Source organism: Penaeus monodon, chromosome 33, assembly GCF_015228065.2.
Source record: "Penaeus monodon isolate SGIC_2016 chromosome 33, NSTDA_Pmon_1, whole genome shotgun sequence".
NCBI lineage: Eukaryota > Metazoa > Arthropoda > Malacostraca > Decapoda > Penaeidae > Penaeus > Penaeus monodon.
Genome location: NC_051418.1, coordinates 9078780 through 9079823, shown reverse-complemented (window position 1 = coordinate 9079823; position 1044 = coordinate 9078780). Strand labels below are relative to the sequence as shown.

Genomic DNA, 1044 nt, shown 5'->3' with positions numbered 1-1044 from the left:
ACTTAATGGGTTGTTTGGACTGCCTATCGCTTCGTCTGTTGTTGTTTACGAAAGGGGCCCGTATCGGTGTGAAAATAAACAGGGCATCTTCCGGGCCACGTGTCTCAAGCTACTGATTAAGACAAAAAGCAATATTTTTTCCCCCCCTCCGAGTAAAATTCTTTTCTGACTACAGGAATAAAGGCGAAATGCAACATTCTCTTAAGAATTCGAAGTAAAATGATAAAAAAGAGAGAGAAAAAAACTTAGTTAATGGCTATTACATGTTATCTCATAGTCCCCCTAGCTTACCAACTGAACCAGCTGCCAACATCAGTCACAGAGGACCCCGCTGCCACCAGCTGTCTAACCGGGGAAAGCTGGCATTAGAAAACCCCATTCTCCCTCCCCCCCACTCCCCCATAAATCGAGATCACCCACAGCGCCCAAACTCAAGCAAAATCGATGAGTCGTTCTGCTGAGTCAGGATGAGTACGAGTCGCACGTCTTGAGTAATCTTGCAACAAAGAAGCTGCTGCCTTTTCTGACCCATCGAGAGATCATGCAACTGTACCGTCTTGCAAAATCCTCTGTGTGTGTCGCCACGTTCCTCGTCTTTTGTGTGCGAGAGATTATGGATAAGCAACTGACTCTCTTTTTCTGATCGTTAGCGAGTTTTCTCTGTCGGTCTGCAGAGCGTGTCCTTATCAATGAAGGATAAACAAGAAAACAAAATATCCTTCTACAAACTTAAAATCATCGTTACGATTCGTAAAAAGAAGAGAAAGAATGAAAAAAAAGACAGAACGCACAAAATAACCATACAAATCAAGAAAGCAATAACAAAAAATAACAATAACAACAAAAAAACGGAGTGAATAACAGTAGAACATACCTTGAAAACCATCTTTGTTGATGTCCCCGAGGGCGGTGAGGGAGAGGCCAAACCTCCCTTTGCTGACCTCGCCCGTGTAGGTCACAATACGACGGAACCGATGTTGCTGCAGAGGAAGAAATTTGTCGGTGAGAAAACACTCCGAGAATCACAATAAATAGATAAATAAA

At 43.0% G+C, this 1044-nt stretch overlaps 1 protein-coding gene across 1 annotated transcript in view; it reads right to left on the bottom strand.

Moving 5' to 3' along the window:
• The window catches only part of LOC119594234 (integrin alpha-PS2-like), a 126991-nt gene that overhangs the window by 14282 nt on the left and 111665 nt on the right, over positions 1-1044 (bottom strand). The window contains exon 8 of the mRNA XM_037943304.1: positions 875-980. Coding sequence (XP_037799232.1) covers positions 875-980 — 106 coding nt within the window. The remainder of the gene's footprint in view (positions 1-874; positions 981-1044) is intronic.